This window comes from Chiloscyllium punctatum, chromosome 42, assembly GCF_047496795.1.
Source record: "Chiloscyllium punctatum isolate Juve2018m chromosome 42, sChiPun1.3, whole genome shotgun sequence".
In the NCBI taxonomy this organism is placed as follows: Eukaryota; Metazoa; Chordata; class Chondrichthyes; order Orectolobiformes; family Hemiscylliidae; genus Chiloscyllium; species Chiloscyllium punctatum.
The window spans coordinates 40,194,290-40,209,263 of NC_092780.1; the positions used below are offsets into that span (position 1 = coordinate 40,194,290).

At 43.0% G+C, this 14,974-nt stretch overlaps 1 protein-coding gene across 1 annotated transcript in view; it reads left to right on the forward strand.

Annotated features, from left to right (window-relative positions):
- LOC140465914 (integrin beta-3-like) overlaps positions 1 to 14,974 on the forward strand; it is a 99,508-nt gene that overhangs the window by 23,481 nt on the left and 61,053 nt on the right. Inside the window, exons 2-3 of the mRNA XM_072561847.1 lie at positions 491 to 576; positions 12,869 to 13,067. Coding sequence (XP_072417948.1) covers positions 491 to 576; positions 12,869 to 13,067 — 285 coding nt within the window. The remainder of the gene's footprint in view (positions 1 to 490; positions 577 to 12,868; positions 13,068 to 14,974) is intronic.

Sequence of the window (14,974 nt, forward strand, 5' to 3'; positions counted from 1 at the left end):
ATTTCACTTGCAGTGAGCAAAAGTAGTTCTTCGTAATGACTTGATGTACCCGCACACTAACTTTATGAGATTCATGGCTCATCCACGTCCTTAGATCCCATTCTCTTTCAGAGTTTGGGGGGGCTCGGTGGTTAGCACTGCTGCCTCACAGCACCAGAGACCTGGCTTCGATTCCAACCTTGGGCGACTGTGTAGAGTTTGCACATTCTCCCTGTGTCTGCGTGGGTTTCCTCCAGGTGCTCCGGTTTCCTCCCACAATCTAAAGATGTGCAAGTTAGGTGGATTGGCCGTGCTAAATTGCCCATAGTGTTAGGTGCATTAGTCAGGGGAAATGTAGAGAAATAAGGAATTGGATCTGGGTGGGTTACTCTTCGGAGGGTTAGTGTGGACTTGTTGGGCTGAAGGGCCTGTTTCCACACTGTAGGGGTTCTAAGTTCATATTATATATAGGTGTACACTTTGTCAATAATTGTTGTTATCTTTTTCTCAGGTGATAATCTCTGCGTATCAAGAGGAGCAGCAACGTGTGCAGAATGTTTACAAATTGAACCATATTGTGCCTGGTGTTCGCAAGAGGTAAGAGGGGGGGAATGCAGGTATTGTTGCTGAATTACCATCATCATCCTTGGTGTTACCGTGGACCCAGAAATTAAACTAGGCCAGCCATACAAGTATTGTACAGCTACAACAACAGGTCAGAGGTTAGGAATCCTGCAATCCTGACTCCCTAAAGTCTGTCCACAAAGCATAGGTCGGAAGTGTAATGCAATACTCTCCACTTGCCTGGATTGGTGCAGCTCCACTATTGAGCCGTAGAGTCATGCAGCACAGAAATGGACCCTTCGGTCCACCTAGTCCATGTTGAACAAAATTCCAAACTAAACTAGTCCCACCTGGCTGCTCCTGGCCCATATCCCTTCAAATCTTTCCTATTCAGACTTACCTAAGTAGCTTTTAAACATTGTAACTGTGCCCACAACCTCTCAACATCCTACACTTCAATGAGAAAAGCCCCATCCTTTCTTTATTACTCAAGCCTTCCATAATCAGCCACATCCTTGTAAATCTCTTCTGAACCCTCTCCAACTTAATAATATCTTTCCAATCCACAAGAAGTTTGAAACCATTCAGAACAAAGCAGCCTGCTTGATAAATACCCCATCCACCACCTTCAACACTCACTGCCTTCACCACCAATGTACAATGGTTGATATTTGTTCATTCTATAACATCTACTGCAGAACTCACCATAGCTCTTTTGACAGCCTCTTCCAAATACGTAGAAGGACAAGAGCAGTAAATTCATGGGGACAGGCCCACTTGCAAGTTTCCCTTCAAGTCATACACTATCCTGACTTGGAAATATATTGCTTTGCCTCCACTCTCACTGTATCAAAATCCCGGAACTTTAACTGCCTTCGTAATAGCACAGTGGGTGTGTCCACACCAGATGGACTGCAGCAGGTCAAGAAGGTAACTCAGCACTACCTTGTTGAGGGTGACTAGGGATAAGTGCTACATGCTGGCCCAACCAGAATGCTTCTAACTCATGAAAGAATAAAATGAAAGAAAAATGATACCCGTGAACTTTTAGTGGTTCTGCATGATTTTCAACTCGAATTGGGTTGGGTGATTCAGTGTAAATGTAAAGAAGAATTTGATTTGATTTATTGTAGTCACATGTACCTAGGCACAGTGGAAAGATTTGTTTTGGGAGCAGAACAGGCAGATCATCGTAAATAAGGACATAGAGATTAAAGGGTTTTAGACAGAGTGAGGCAAACAGGTTACACTGCCCAGGAGATGTGCAAAGCAAGGTCATCAGTATTTGAAGTTAGAACATAAGAACTAAGAGCAGGAGGAGGCCATTAGGCCCTTCGAGCCTACTGTGCTATTCAATAAGATCCTAGCTGATCTTCTCATGGACTCAGCTCAACTTACCCGCCTTCTCACTGTAACCCTTAATTCCTTTATTGTTCAAAGCCTCAACTGTGCTTCAATGTGTCATGCAGTGTCAATGATCTTCTTTGTGGCCTTAACATAACCCATCCTCACCCATGTACTTCATGATGGCCTAGCAGGCAGTAATAGTACAACACTTGGAGTTGTGCATGAATTACACTTCAGAACGCAACAGGCAATACTTCAACCCTGGAGTCACCTCAAATCATACTAACAGTAACTAGGTTATTTGCCTTAGATTAAGTTCTCACTAGTAGAAAAACAAAACAATGTTGTTTTCTGAACTTTTTGGTCCTTCCCAATTTTAAATAGCCGAAACGCTCCATTCCTACACTAGCAAGGTTTCAGTGTGTAAAGTAACTGTCGTCTTAGTAGACTAAAAGACTGTGTTTTCATTCATAGAAGCTAAAAATCACACAATACTAGGTTATAGTCCAACAGGTTTATTTGGAAATACAAGCTTCCTCTAACCTGTTGTGTGATGTTTAACTTTGTGCACTCCAATCCAACATCAGCACCTCCACATCATTAGTAGAAGCAGTGGTGGTTTAATCTGAGGGTCACTACACTACACTCAGGAGGTTGAGAAGGTGGGATCTAGAAGATAATCTCAGCCAGTGCAGGAATTGAACTTATACCATTAGTATCCCTCTACATCACAAACCATCCAAACAACTGAGCCAAACCAGATCCCTAGCTGCAGGATCCGTGCTTTACCAGAATGAAACACACTCAACTGTGTTCCCAAATATACAATTTCCAGCATTCAGAAGGACAAAGGCAGGAGGTGAATGAAAGCACCATCACCTGCAATTTTCTGTCCAAATTACGCAGATTTCATTGGGAGAGTTTCTCTGAATTGCAGTTAAAGACCGGTCCTTCAGTTCCCCACATTTACTTAGAGCAGACTACGTCAGATATTGTCTTAACATTTCAAATTTAATTTTATTCAGCTGTACAGGAAGGAAATTCAGGAAATGATTTATTTGTGTTTTTGAGACATGATAAATTTCAGCTTAACATGGTGGCCTTTTTTCAGTTCTTTGTTTTCTGTGTTATAAACTTGTTTGCTTTACATTGGCAATGTAGAGTCAAGTAATTTGTTTAATTTATAGTATTATATGTGTATAAAATAGGCACATGCTTTATGCTCAGGGTCAAATACTACCCTTGGAAATTTAACGCAGTGGCAAGTAAAATGTATAATAAATAAATGTCAGGAATTCCCTTCCTTCAGGAGAGTGATGAGCCACTTGCTTTTGATATTCAATCACATTAATATTGAGTTGTACGCATCAATATTCTAGGACATCACTAAGGGGAACAAATGGTGCTGGAGTAGGCCTTCTGAGCCCAGGGCCCATTTGCTACAACTGCTTTTCTTTTTGTTCCTTTCTTTTTTCGTTTTTTCTTTCTCTTTTATATTACTTACCTCTTGTTGAAGAGCTCAGTTGCAGCAACGGCACTGGTGATAACTAGTGAGCCCTGTGCGAACTCGTGGTGACAGTGTCAGAGGTGAGTTTGGGTTCCCTGTAACTTCTGCATTAACAAGGCAGTCCTAGTGCTGACCCATTACTGCTGTGGCGGAAGTAGGTGTTGGCCCAGCACAAGACCCAGTGACATCTGCAGTGGTTGCATCAGTGCAGTTGACCTGAAGTGGACTCATGGCAGCAGTAGAGTCAAGTTTAGGCTGCTGCGGTATCTAGTGGCATTGGAGATACCTGCATTGGTGAGGTTCATTGAGGACTCATAATGGCAAAGGCATCGGTGGAGGTGAGATGGCGCTGAAGAGCGGCAACTTTCATTCCAGTGGTGGCGTGACTAAGGGTCACCAGGCCCATGGCCCATGACTGAGCACTTAACAAGAAGACCTATAAAGTTGAACACTTTTTCTTTATTTCTTTATTTTTCTGATTTTATATTCTATGCTTTGGGCTATTTTTCTGTGTTTTAAGATGGCGCTGAAGAGTGGCGACACTAACGGACTTTTCAATGTAAATTGTTATGAAGATGTAAGGGATACTGTAAGAGAGTTAAAAGCGAGCAGAACTACCTGACACAACACCAAGTGTTCTGAATAAGGTAACACTGTAACATTTGGTCAACAGCTAGATTAGCTGGGTTGCCTGAAGATGACAAAACATATTCAAATTCGGTCAATCAGTTCAAATTATGCATCAAAATACCAAACTCCAATCAAGTTTGAACTTAGTATATTGACAATCTTAAGAGCCAGTGACACAATCCAAAGCTTTGGGGGTATAAGACCGGGAAAACCTGAACAGTTCGGAGAGAACTGCCAAGCCACCAGCAATTTTAGACTGCCCGAAAAATAGCTCTCTTAAAGGTACCTTTATAAATCAATGACCTGTGAAACAGAAATCCTTAAGAAGAAGAAAATCTACAGAGAAAGATACCAAGAGAAGATTCGACAGCTGGCTGGTTTTGAATTTTTAATTTTGGTAAATCTTAATCGGGGTTTTATCGGACTAGTATTCTAGAAGGGAAAGTAAAAGATAGGTTAGAGGAAGGAGTTGTAAATAGTTATTAGTTAATTATTCTCTGTTATACTTTAAGAAATAAAATTGTTACTTTTTACTTTAACTAGTTCTTGGACTCTCAAATTTTCACAGATGCAGACATGGGTAGCACATGAACTATCTGTGGGAGGTCAACTAGGGGTATGAAAGACTCAGGCTAAGGTACAACATTTTCATTGGCCTGGAATGCACAAGGAAGTGATTAACTTTTCTGTACATGTCATAAATGCCAAATGGTAGGTAAGCCACAAATGGTAATAAAACCAGCACCTTTGTTGCCAATTCCCACATTTGAAGAACCTTTCACATGGGTTATAATTGATTATGTGGGTCCCTTCCTGAGAACTAAAAGTGGGAACCAGTACTTGTTAACCTTAATGGATGTACCTACCAGATTTCTGGAGGCAATTCCATTATGGAGTATCAAGGCAAAAAGAGTAGTAGAGAGGTTAGTAGCTTTCTTCACACGGTTTGAGCTACCCAGAGAGATTCAGTCAGACTGAGGATCAAATTTTACTGCTAGGCTGTTTAAGGAGGTTATGGATAGCTTAAGTGTACAGCACTTTAATTCCAGTGCTTGTCATCCTGGGAGCTTTCGAAAGGTGGCATCAGACCTTGACGACCATGTTGCGAGCGTACTGTCAGGACTACCCAAATGATTGGGATAAAGGTATCCCATTTGTATTTTTTGCCATTGGCGATGCTCAAACGAATCTACTCAGTTCACTCCCTTCAAGTTAATATTCGGGCATGAAATGAGAGGCCCTTTGAAATTAATTAAAGAAAAATTGATGGGACCAAAGTCGGAGATCTCACATTTAGATATGTATCGGAGGTGAGGAAGAGACTAAATCGAGTAGGTGAGTTAGCTAAACAGCACCTAAAGAGGGCATAGTATAGAATGAAGCAGGTGGCAGATAAAAGCTCTGAGACTCTGTTTTCCCGAGGGGATGACCTGTTAGTATTGTTACTAGTGATAGGAGATCTCTTCAAAGCCAGGTTTAGTGGTCCTATCAAATTGAGAAAAAGTTGAGACAGGTGAACTATCTAGTAAAGATACTAGATAGAAAAGAAAAGGTGTTGGGTATGTCATGTGAACATGCTGAAGCCATATTATACTGAAGAGAAAGAACTGGAGAAACAGGTGTTAGTTACTGCCCTGCACAGTGAGGAATCAAATCCACATGATGTGGATTTTGATGTGCCTCAAAGTAGATTAAAAAATGAAGAAGTCCTTGAGGAGTGGGATAGGGTAGTAAACTATCTGTCTCAGGAGCATAGAATGCAGTTGAAAGATTTGTTACTGCAGTATAAAAATCAGGTGGGGAGGACCATTGCTATTGTACATGAAGTAGACATAGGGAATACTGCTCCGATAAAACTATTGGCTTGATCTTTTCAAAGCCAGACAGGTCCAGATGGACGCAGAGGCCATGCTAGACGAGGACATCATCGAACCAAGCCAGACCGAGTGGAGTTCACCGATCATCTTAATTCCCAAACCGGACGGGACTCAACAATTTTGCATGGATTATCAAAAGTTCAACACTCAAATCCAATTCCTAGATTGGAGGACTGTATTGAGACAGTTGGACAAGCCAGTTACATCACTAAGTTGGACTTACTGTGTGGTACCTTTTATCAGAGACATTGAAATAAATTTCTGTTTGTAACCCCAAATGGGCTATATCAGTTTAAAGTGATGCCCTTTTGAATGAAGAACGCACACGCCACATTCCAAAGTCTCACAAACAGAGTTGTGGCTGGGTTAATAAACTGTGCAATCTATGTGGATGATGGAGACATCTTTAGTAAGTCCTGGAAAGATCACATGGTATAGCTGGCAGAGCTCTTTGAACGAATACGAGAAGCAAAACTGGTGATAAACTTCAATAAAACTCAATTTGTGAAAGCAGAGGTGACGTCTTGGGACGTAACATCTGTCATGGAAGGTTCACTCCACAGAACACAAAGATGAAGGTCATCGAGGAATTTCCACGACCAACCTCAAAGAAAGAGGTGCTGCGATTCTTAGGACTCAGCAGATTCTATCGAAAGTTTGTTCCAAACTTCAGCAGTATAGTGGCACTGTTAAGCGATTTGCTGAAGAAGAACACAAAGATAAGATTAGATTAGATTCCCTACAGTGTGGGAACAGGCCCTTCGGCCCAACCAGTCCACACTGACCCTCCAAAAAGAAACCCACTCAGACCCATTTCCCTCTGACTAATGCACCTCACACGATGGGCAATTTAGCATGGGCCAATTCACCTAGCCTGCACATCTTTGGACAGTGGGAGGAAACCGGATCACCCAGAGGAAATCCACACAGACACTGGGAGTATGTGGAAACCCCACACGAACAGTCACCTGAGGCTGGAATCGAAGCCAGGTCTCTGGTGCAATGAGGCAGCAATGCTGACCACTGAGCCACCGTGCCACCCATACGTTTCAGTGAACAGAACCATGTCAGGAGGCATTCGACTATTTGAAAGTCATATTAACCACCAAACCAGTTTTAGCTACACCAAACTTTTCAAAACCTTTTAAAGTCGCCATCGATGCTAGTGATATAGAAGTTGGAGCTGTCCTCCTACAGAAAGATGAGGATGGGATTGAACTGTCAGTAGGTTATTTTTCAAAGAACTCAACATCCACCAGAGGAAACACTCCACAATCGCAAAAGAACTATTGAGTCTGATACTGGCCTCTCAACATTTTAATGTGTATGTCACAAACAATGTGTCTGAGACGGTTGTGTACATGGATCACAGTCCTCTTACATTCTTAGAACACTTTAAGGACAAGAATATGAGACTATTTCGTTGGAGTCTTTATGTTACAGACTTTTAATTTAAAAATCGTACATGTTGTAGGCCATAAGAATGTAAACACAGGTGCATTATTGCAGATTTAATTGACAAAGTTTCGATGTGATTTTATATATATATAATAATACATACAGACACACAGGTTTCTGGGAAGAAGTCCAGGTGAACATATATTGAAGTTATCTGTATGTTAGGGTAATGTGTTTAAAGGAGAAAGTGAGGACTGCAAATGTTGGAGATCAGAGCTGAAAATGTGTTGCTGGAAAAGCGCAGCAGGTCAGGCAGCATCCAAGGAGAGGGGGAATCGATGTTTCGGGCATGAGCCCTTCTTCAGGAATGAGGAAAGTGTGTCCAGCAGGCCAAGATAAAAGGTAGGGAGGAGGGACTTGGGGGAGGGGTGTTGGAAATGCGATAGGTGGAAGGAGGTCAAGGTGAGGGTGGTAGGCTGGAGTGGGGGTGGGGGTGGACAGGTCAGGAAGAAGATTGCAGGTTAGGAAGGCGGTGCTGATTTCGAGGGTTGGGACTGAGTCAAGGTAGGGAGAGGGGAAATGAGGAAACTGGAGAAACCTGAGTTCATCCCTTGTGGTTAGAGGGTTCCTAGGCGGAAGATGAGGCGCTCTTCCTCCAGCCGTCATGTTGCTATGGTCTGGGGATGGAGGAGTCCAAGGACCTGCATGTCCTTGGTGGAATGGGAGGGGGAGTTGAAGTGTTGAGCCACGGGATGGTTGGGTTGGTTGGTCCGGGTGTCCCAGAGGTGTTCTCTGAAACGTTCCGCAAGTAGGCGGCCTGTCTCCCCAATATAGAGGAGGCCACATCGGGTGCAGCGGATGCAATAAATGATGTGTGTGGAGGTGCAGGTGAATTTGTGGCGGATATGGAAGGATCCCTTGGGGCCTTGGAGGGAAGTAAGGGGGGAGGTGTGGTCGCAAGTTTTGCATTTCTTGCGGTTGCAGGGGAAGGTGCCGGGAGTGGAGGTTGGGTTGGTGGGGGGTGTGGACCAGGCGAGGGAGTCACGGAGGGAGTGGTCTTTTTGGAACGCTGATAGGGGAGGGGAGGGAAATATAGCCCTGGTGGTGGGGTCCGTTTGGAGGTGGCAGAAATGACGACGGATGACACGATATATATGGAGGTTGGTGGGGTGGTAGGTGAGGGCCAGTGGGGTTCTGTCCTGGTGGCAATTGGAGGAGCGGGGCTCAAAGGAGGAGGAGTGGGAAGTGGAGAAGATGCGGTGGAGAGCATCATCGATCACATCTGGGGGGAAATTGCGGTCTTTGAAGAAGGAGGCCATCTGTGTTGTACGGTATTGGAACTGGTCCTCCTGGGAGCAGATGTGGCGGAGACGAAGGAATTGGGAAATTGGGAATTGAGATAGAAATGGAGAGGTCTAGGAAGGGGAGGGAGGAGTCTGAGACAGTCCAGGTAAATTTGAGGTCGGGGTGAAAGGTGTTGGTAAAGTGGATGAACTGTTCAACCTCCTCGTGGGAGCATGAGGCCGCGCCGATACAGTCATCGATGTAGCGGAGGAAAAGGTGGGGGGTGGTGCCAGTGTAGCTGCGGAAGATGGACTGTTCCACATATCCAATGAAGAAGCAGGCATAGCTGGGGCCCATGCGAGTGCACATGGCTACTCCTTTGGTTTGGAGGAAGTGGGAGGATTGGAAAGAGAAGTTGTTCAGAGTGAGGACCAGTTCAGTCAGTCGAAGGAGGGTGTCAGTAGAAGGGTACTGGTTGGTACGGTGGGAAAGGAAGAAGCGAAGGGCTTTGAGTCCTTCATGATGGGGGATGGAGGTGTACAGGGACTTGATGTCCATGGTGAAGATAAGGCGTTGGGGACCGGGGAAGCAAAAATCATGGAGGAGGTGGAGGGTGTGGGTGGTGTCCCGAATGTAGGTGGGGAGTTCTTGGACTAAGGGGGACAGGACCGTGTCGAGATATGTCATTTCCGCCACCTCCAAACGGACCCCACCACCAAGGATATATTTCCCTCCCCTCCCCTATCAGTGTTCCGAAAAGACCACTCCCTTCGTGACTCCCTCGTCAGGTCCACACTCCTCACCAACCCAACCTTCACTCCCAGCACCTTCCTCTGCAACCGCAAGAAATGCAAAACTTGCGCCCACACCTCCCCCCTTACTCCCCTCCAAGGCCCCAAGGGATCCTTCCATATCCACCACAAATTGACCTGCACCTCCACATTTACTGCAACCGCTGCACCCAATGTGGCCTCCTCTACAGTGGGGAAACAGGCCGCCTACTTGCGGAACGTTTCAGAGAACACCTCTGGGACACCTGGACCAACCAACCCAACCTCGTGGCTCAACACTTCAACTCCCCCTCCCACTCCACGGTGGGGCAGGAGCAGACTGAGACAATGGGTCGGCTGGGGCAGTCAGGTTTGTGGATTTTGGGCAGGAGGTAGAAACGGGCGGTGCGGGGTTGTGGGACTGTGAGGTTGGAGGCGGTGGATGGGAGATCCCCTGAGGTGATGAGGTTATGGATGGTCTGGGAGATGATGGTTTGGTGGTGGGAGGTGGGGTCATGGTCAAGGGGGCAGTAAGAAGAGGTGTCTGCGAGCTGGCATTTAGCCTCGGCGGTGCGCTCAGATTTCTTCAGTTTCCTCATTTCCCCTCCCCTCACCTTGTCTCAGTCCCAACCCTCGAACTCAGTACCACCTTCCTAACCTGCAATCTTCTTCCTGACCTCTCCGCCCCCACCCCCACTCCGGCCTATCACCGTCACCTTTACCTCCTTCCACCTATCGCATTTCCAACGCCCCTCCCCCAAGTCCCTCCTCCCTACCTTTTATCTTAGCCTGCTTGGCACACCTTCCTCTTTCCTGAAGAAGGGCTGATGCCCGAAACGTCGATTCTCCTGCTCCTTGGATGCTTCCTGACCTGCTGCGCTTTTCCAGCAGCACATTTTCAGCTAATGTTTAAAGAATAGGAAAAAAAGAAGCCATCTTTTCATTGTGATGGTTCATGTTTTTTCTTAAGGGGGTTGAGGTGCTATGAAGGTGTAAGCTATACTGTATCTTTAACAGTTAAAAGCTATCAGAACTAGCTGACACAGCACCAAGTGTTCTGAATAAGGTAACAATGTAACATTTGGTCAACAGCTAGATTAGCTGGGTTGCCTGAAGATGACAAAACAAATGTAAATTTGGCCAATCAGTTTAAATTATACCCCAAAACACCAAACTGCAATCAAGTTTGAATTTAGTATATTGACAATCTTAAAAGCCAATGACACAATCTGATGCTTTGAGGGTATAAGACCGGGAAAACCTGAACAGTTGAGAGAGAACGGCCAAGCCACCAGCATGTACAGACGGCCCGAAAAATAGCTCTCTTAAAGGTACCTTTATAAATCAATAACCTGTGAAACAGAAATCCCTTAGAAGGAGAAAATCTACAGAGGAAGATACCAAGAGAAGATTTGACAGCAGGCTGGTTTTGAATTTTGAATTTTGGTAAATCTTAATCGGGGATTTATTTGGACTAGTATTAGAGAAGGGAAAATAAACGATAGGTTAGAGAAAGGAGTTGTAAATAGTTGTTAGTTAATTATTCTCTGTAATACTTTAAGAAATAAAATTGTTACTTTTTAACTTAACTAGTTCTTGGCCTCTCGAATTTTCAGTTTACCGCACGGAATAAATCTTTTCAGTGTTGCTGGTTTAAATTAGCAGGGGAGGTTTACCCCATGTCGTAACAAAATAATTTAAATCAAATCAAATTGAACTCGACCAGTTATATGAATGTTGCAAGACCGAAGTTTATTGGTGGTTGTGAACTCTGTAGTAAAAGGCTCATTTCCTGGCTTACCAAAGTTTCTTTACGCCCAGCAAACCACAAGCCAGAGTATGATGCAAGTCTCTCCACTTGCCTGGATGAGTTCAACTTCAATAACCCTGAAGAAGCTTGACATCGAAAATATAGCACGTAACCTAGCAACCTAGACTCCATGACTAAGCCAGGAGGCCTGGATCTGAATGAGAAGGAAGAACTGATTCATCACTCTTCCTCGGAGGATGATGCTGAAGCAGTGGACAACAAAGGAGTGAGGCCGTAGATGCTATTGCAGGACATGTGATGATTGACCATGCTTCAGCACCTCAACTGATTAGCTCCCAGGCTTATGCCATGTAGCATCCAACCTGAATCACAGAGAAATGTTTTCCATCCAGCATACATATCTATATAATCCCATTTCCATCCCAAGACATGGAATATAGGGTCTCCAATACTACCATCATCTGAACTTATTGTGGTATCATTTCAAGAGTGACATTCCAATATGTTGATGAGAAAGTTGTCAAGATGTGGTCAGCAATCATCACAGTCTAGCCTACAGCTAGAATATTCTTGCCAATAATACATATTGAACTTTTACAGTGAAACTGTCCACTGGTCAATCTTGTAATGAATCTGCCAAGATAGCAATGTCTCCAGCTGACAAACTGAGTTTTACAAAGAGCAGATTAGAGCAGATTGAAGTGGAATTCTGTAAAGATATATTTATACTGCAGAGACAATGCATCACAAACCAATAAAGGAATTAGAAATGTCATGCTAAGAATTATTGAGGTGGTTTGACATGTTATAGATTTTGGAGTTAGTTGTTTACCTCAACAGAGTGTAAAATTATCTCAGAATTTTTGGCAAGCCAATATATTGGACATTAAAAAAATTTACTGCTCAATGAACCGAACAGGCAATGACAGTTACTAAAATAGAAACTGATCTGGTTTTGGGGATCCTGTATTTAACAATTATTCACCACAGAACAGTTGGCTGTTTTAAACAATTTATCTAAGTGCAATCACACTCGTTCATCAGATATTTTCCACCAATCTTGATCTGTTCCTCCCAGTAGACCTAGGATCATGACAAAGTTACTTGAAAAGGTATAGCTCAGCTTAGTAACCATTAGGACAAAGGGAATGGTAGGGAATTTATAAACCTATTACACACATCTGTACTAAAGGTTGATGCTGACAGTTATGCTAAATGATTAAAATAAAACAATACTGGGGAATTGCAAGCCATGATCGGGCATAAAGACTGTCCAGTGAACCAATGTCCAATCCATTAGCCATTATCTTTTCTCACCTGAGAAATGGTAAAGGGATATTCATAATCGTTCCCATTGTAAAGGGATATTTTTAATGATGCTGAATCCAACATATTTGGAGTGCCTTTCAACTTATAAAATTGTAACATGCTTTTGAGGGTGATTGTCACTCTGTGAGGATTGAGTAATTGCCCCGTATTTTGAAGATCTCTGAATGAATGTGCCCATTGTAAACTGGAATTATTAGTGGTATAAATAGAAACACCTATTTTAAACTGGCATTGAGAGCATCTAAGGGGTTTGATGAGTCTGATTAGCTGCTTCCATCTCAGAACAACATTGCAGGATGTACTATTCCTGTCTTCCTTCACAAGTGTTCTTTATTGTGAACATTACTTTTGCAGACTCTGTTATAAGTTATATTTTTATTTACAAAGAGGATTGTTTTTTGACTCATTTCAGGACTTTGGGAGCAGCTCTTCATGGTGTGACCTCAAAGAGAATTTAATCCTGAAAGGCTGCGCAGAGAATGCGACCGAGTATCCCCAGAGTTATTTCCGAATTGAGAAGAACTTGCCCCTCAGCAGCAAAGGGTCAAGTGACAATCCGGAGAAAATTGTGCAATTTTCTCCTCAAAAGATCAGCCTCAGCCTGCGTAGAGGTATGGACTACACAAGAGCTACATCTCCTGTTTCCTGCACATTTTTGTCTCTATTCTCATGTCCATTTCTCCTCTCTGTGGGCAAGGGTTGGGAGAACCTCCCCTAAATCATGCATCTCCACCTTCGCAAACAATCCCTGAACTTTCCTTAGTGGCTTGATCACTGGAACTTATATTTCTAATGGCACCAGTAACTCCTGCGATTGAATTTACCATTGGTAAGTCGATGTTTGTCTTCCTGGATAAAGTGGGAGCGAGTTTGAGTTCTCCCTTAAGCTACAGCAATGCAAACCAATTTGGATGGAAACTCTGAGGCAGTGGCTGAAGTGACATTTCACTGCCCAAATGGAGAAAGACTCAATGTGATGACCCTGTGGAATTCATTGCCACAGAAAGTGGTTGACGCCAGACTATCATGTGTTTTTAAGAAGGAGGTAGACATAGCTCTTGTGGCTAAAGGGATTAAGGGATATGGGAAGACAGTCAGATAGGGTAGCAAGGTTTATGATCAGCTGTGAGGAGCTGAATGGCCGACTCCTGCTCCTATTATCTATGTTTCGATGGAAGAAAGAGCGTGTTTTAATACAGTACCTTTTACTACCTCAGAATCATAAGATATAAGAGCATTCAACCCAACAAACCTACTCTGCCATTCAATGTGATCATGGCTGATGTGATAATTCTCAATTCCACTTTCCCATCTTTTCTCCATAACTCTAGAATCCCTTAGTGATTGAAAATCTGTCTATCTCCATTTTAAATATACTTAATGACAAACTCTCTACAGTATTCTATGATGAATAACTCCATCAATGTACAATTCTCTCAGAGAAGAAATTCCTCCTCATCTCTGTCTTAAACACATGACCCCTTATTCTGGACTTACACCCTCAGGACCTAGACTCTTCCCCAAGGGAAAAGAACCTCTCCACATATAGCTATGTATCTTGTATGTTTTAATAAAGTCATTTCTCATTTTTCTAAATTTAAATGAGAACAGGCCCAATCTAATCATACTATCTTCATAAGACAGTCCCTCCAAATTGGATATTAGCCTAATGAACCTTCTATAGATTGCCTCCAATGTCAATATAAAGGCCCAAAACTGTTCACAGTATTCCAGTTGTGGTCGATTGTGTGCCTTGAATAGCTTTAAAATGAAGGCCAACTTTCTATTTGCTCTCCCTATTACCCACTTTACTTGCAAATTATGGACAAGACTCCCAAATCCCTTCTTCTCAATTCGGAAATAATTCTGGGGGTACTCGGTCGCATTCTCTGTGCAGCCTTTCAGCAATCTTTCTCAATTTAAATAATATTCAGCTCCTCTATTCTTCCTGCCAAAGTGCAAAACCTCACATTTCCCCACATTGAATTTCATCTGTTTCCAAGTTTTTGTGCACTTGCTTTACCTGTCTATGTCCCTCTGCAGACTCTTTGCATCATCAACAACACTTGCTTTCCCACATATTTTTGTGCTGACTATAGTACATTCACTTGCCACATCAGTGTCATTGATATATATTATAAATAATTATTGTTCCAGCACTGACCCTGTGGCACTACACTAGTTACAGATTACCATCTGAAAATGCCCTCTTTATCCCAAATTTGTCTTCTATTAGTTAGCCAATCCTCTATCCATACTAATATACTACCTGTGTACCATACCTTCTTAGTTCATCTAATGTGCCTTCTGAAAATCTAAATACTGCTTTCTACTGCTTTCCCTTTATCTATCTGCCTTGTTAGCTCCTCAGATAATGCTAATAAATTTGTCAGGCTTGATTTCCCTTCATGAAGCCTCGTTGACTTTGTTTGATCATGCAATTTATTTCTAAATGGTCTTTTATTACATCTTTTGTAATAGGCTCTAACATTTTTTTTCAATAATGACATTAAACTAA